Source organism: Atta cephalotes, assembly GCF_000143395.1.
Source record: "Atta cephalotes unplaced genomic scaffold scaffold00013, whole genome shotgun sequence".
Taxonomy (NCBI): domain Eukaryota; kingdom Metazoa; phylum Arthropoda; class Insecta; order Hymenoptera; family Formicidae; genus Atta; species Atta cephalotes.
The window spans coordinates 1,661,192-1,665,074 of record NW_012130077.1 but is presented as its reverse complement, the minus strand read 5'-3'; the positions used below and the strand labels follow the sequence as shown (position 1 = coordinate 1,665,074).

Here is a 3,883-nt window from a genome sequence, read left to right as displayed (position 1 = left end):
ACGTAAGTATACTATTAAGTACTACTACTATGTCGTCGTTCGTCTTACTACTTAACTAACTAATAATTAAGTTAGTATATATATAANTAAGTACGTAGTATATATATATATATATATATATATATATATATATATATATATATCAAGAATTCCAAAATAATTAAATATATAATATCAAATTTGTATCCAAGTATGAGTTATTTTTAATCATTTCTCTATTGATCACTACTGCTATTCAATACATACATATAGAAATATTTATTTATAATTTATTTATAATTTATTTATATTTTAAATATTACATAAAATATTTTAATAATATATTTTGAGTAAAGCTTTATATAAAATATGTATAAAATATTTATATAACATTTTAAAAAATGATTTTCATAAATATTTTGTGCTGTAAGAATTAGATTGAGATACTAAAATACATATGAAAGATCAATTAGAAAATTTATATATGTGTTTGTGCGATCATATTAATGGAGTAGTATGTATCATTGAATGTGTAAATCATATGTGTGTAAATCCTACCGATTTGATAAAACAAATGATTTTATTTCTTAATAAAAGTAATACAAGGAATCTAGTTAAAAATTATTATTTTTAAAACTATCTTTTTCTTCATTTTAACTGTCTTTCTCGAATTGAACATTCTGTATCTCATTCTGTATCTCTAATTTTGAAGATTCCGGGAAAAAATATGTTATATATAATTGTACATGTATAAAATAAGTTTTTATATGTAGTTATATAATTTTAAATAATTTTATATTTATGTATAATTATATGAAACATTTTTTTTCCGATACCTGATTAGATATTTACATTAAATATATGCAATTTTTTTTCTAATTTATTTTAGTCAACAATCTGTTCGGAAATATAAAAACGCTTATTTAAGAAGAAGATGTTGAGGAACCAGGCTGCAAACTTAATTTATCCATGAAGTTATTAGAGTTATCCTTTTTGCCGAATAGAGGTATCAGCACACTGTCGTAAACATAATTATGTTATCAAATAATATAATTAAATACTACATCGCACTGTATTATGACTTTGTTATTTAGATTTGATATTTATTTAGACTTTGTTATTTAGAAATGAGTTGATATGAACTGTTTATAGTATTATCGACATTGATCAATATATCGATTTAATTAATAATTATTTTCAGTGAGATATTAAAGATGTATTATATATTTTTTAAATAATGAAAAGTTATGAAAAAATTACAAATTATTTTGGCATCACATTTAAAAATCATATAAAAAAAAGATGGCAGCGATATAGAAGCACCTAGATTAAAAATTATTTCGATATAAAAAGTAATATTTTTTACTTTTTTATTTGTGTTATAGATATCTATAGAAATGTATTATAACATAATAAAAAAACATATTTGTAAAAATGGATATAATACATCCTTAAATAGAAATCAGACAGTTCATGATTTATTGTCACGAAACACGTAAAACATTCAGGTTTAATGAATTTTAACAAATTGAATTTATAGAAGAAATCACCTTTTTTCTTTTATTAAATCGTTCAGATTACCAGTTAGAATTCCAGCTAAAGCGATCGCTGCGTAATAATCATTGAAATTTTCTTTTATTAGTAGAAAATTGGCAGCTTTTTGAATAAGTGTTTCAGATACCAGAACAATTCGATCGAACAAATATAACCTTATGTCTTTAAGTAAATTATTATATCCTACATATATATTCTGACCGGGAACAGTTATTTTATAACATTTTTGTCTAACATTGTTGATTAAAAGATCTTGAACTGTAGTTTGGACCTCCTATTAGGATTTGAGATATTATACATATAATTTACAATGGATACAATTATTTTCATGAAATAAACTACGTTTATTAGATCGAAACGTAAAATTAATCATATAATAACTTACGATTATAGAAAAGCACTTATTTACTTACGATAATTTTTATATTTGAATTCCATTTTCTGATAGCCATTGCAATAGTCGCAGTTACTCCACAAGCATCGATCGTCGTCGGCAATATCACTGTATCAATTGTCTTTCCAGAATCTAACTGTTCAAAAATTTCTAGGCCCAAAGTTGCTTGGCCAATAATCATATTTGGATGATCGTTTCTATTAAAAAAATATCATAAAATAATTTGATCATGAAGAAAATAATAAAATATATAAGATTATAAATACGTAAAAATTAATATTTTTTTTAAATTAATAATTTTTTAAATTAATTACTTTTCAAAACAATAGAATGAAAACTGTAACATAAAGAAAATAGAAATAATCGATGAAAATATCATCTTTTAACGAGAATGTATTTTAATTAATAGCGAATTCGATTGGATGCACTCAGTGTAAATTGGAGCACATTAAAACCGTACACAAATTGACGTAAAACTGTTTAATATAAATATAAAAATATATTAAATCATAAAATTCGCAGTTTATTATGTTATTAAATAAAATCTATATTTTATAATTCAAAATATTTGCATTTTATTTTTACACAGTTTATTATTCCAATTGACACAAATTAAAAATAACATACATGTCAATGTTATAATTTCGTATTCTACAATGTAATTATTATATAACGCCATGAGTTACATATATATTGTAGTATTACATATATATTCTAGAACGAAATTACACATTGATGTTATATTATTTTTAATTTGTAGCGCTTGGGGATCAATGTTTAATATACATTAACACGCACTTAACTAAGATTTAAAATAGAGTACCCGTCAAGATAATATAAATTTCTTGTCCTGGCAATTTGCAAAGCGATATTATGTACTTCTACTATATTGTCATCCTGAGCAATTACTATTGTTCCCAGATATTGACATTTATCAATTATTTCCTGTGCCGTTGATTTCGGCATCACTACTGTCACTGGTATTCCAAATTTCTGTCCAAAATAACAAAGAGTTTGAGCGAAATATCCCGTTGAGATTGCTATGACACCGTTGTGTTTCTGTTCATCAGTTAGCTGTAGCAGAGTATAAATCACACCGCGTGCTTGGATACTATTCATATGTTGATCAAGTTCTTTCTTGAAATAGACATGGACTCCTATTTTTCTCAATAACGAACTCTGAATCAATCAAATTAGATTTGATTAAAAATCGTCCTCTTAAAGGATTCCTTATAAATGTTTTGCGTTATATAATGTTTGAATCAAAGTCACACACATATACAGTATCAGTTAAAAGTTTAGACTTATATAAAAACGGCTGTAATCCATAAAGAGACGAATATATATAATATACAATAAATTTATTGCATGTAAAGATTACATTTGGACATAATCTAAATTTTTTTTTGAAGAAAAATTTGTAACAAAAACAAATATTTTGTAGTAATCTAATTTTTAAGTTTTGACACAATCATTAGCTTATTTTCATCAATAATACATATATCTTCCCAGTAAGAAATGATCCTCAATTTGACATCGAATTCGGTTATTTCTCACTAGGTTCTTCGGACTTTTTATCACAGCAGCACAAAGTTTTAACATCCTTTTTATTAGTTTAAATAATGTTTCCACTGAAAATCTCTTAGGCAGTTTTTAAAAGAGCTTAAAGAATGTTTATTTCATTCTTTGGTCGGATTCAAATCTCCGATCTAGTGGCTATGTTTTTAGTATAAAGCACATAACTATACCCCAACAACTTGCAACAATATTACACGTTGCAGTAATATTGCAGCAATATTGTTACAAATTTTGTGTTGTTGGGGTATCATTTCCGTTATATCAAACTCACTTTGGAACGAAGAGTAGAAAATTCCAAACTTTTTTGACCGACACACACACACACACACACACACACACACACACACACACACACACACACACACACACACAACAAAT

General features: G+C 25.0%; 1 protein-coding gene across 1 annotated transcript in view; it reads right to left on the bottom strand.

Annotated features, from left to right (window-relative positions):
- Positions 1-902: 902 nt before the first annotated feature.
- The window catches only part of LOC105617676, a 6,662-nt gene continuing 3,681 nt past the window's right edge, over positions 903-3,883 (bottom strand). Inside the window, exons 6-9 of the mRNA XM_012199231.1 lie at positions 2,751-3,106; positions 1,947-2,124; positions 1,530-1,807; positions 903-996 (exon numbers count right to left, since the gene is read on the bottom strand). Coding sequence (XP_012054621.1) covers positions 903-996; positions 1,530-1,807; positions 1,947-2,124; positions 2,751-3,106 — 906 coding nt within the window. The remainder of the gene's footprint in view (positions 997-1,529; positions 1,808-1,946; positions 2,125-2,750; positions 3,107-3,883) is intronic.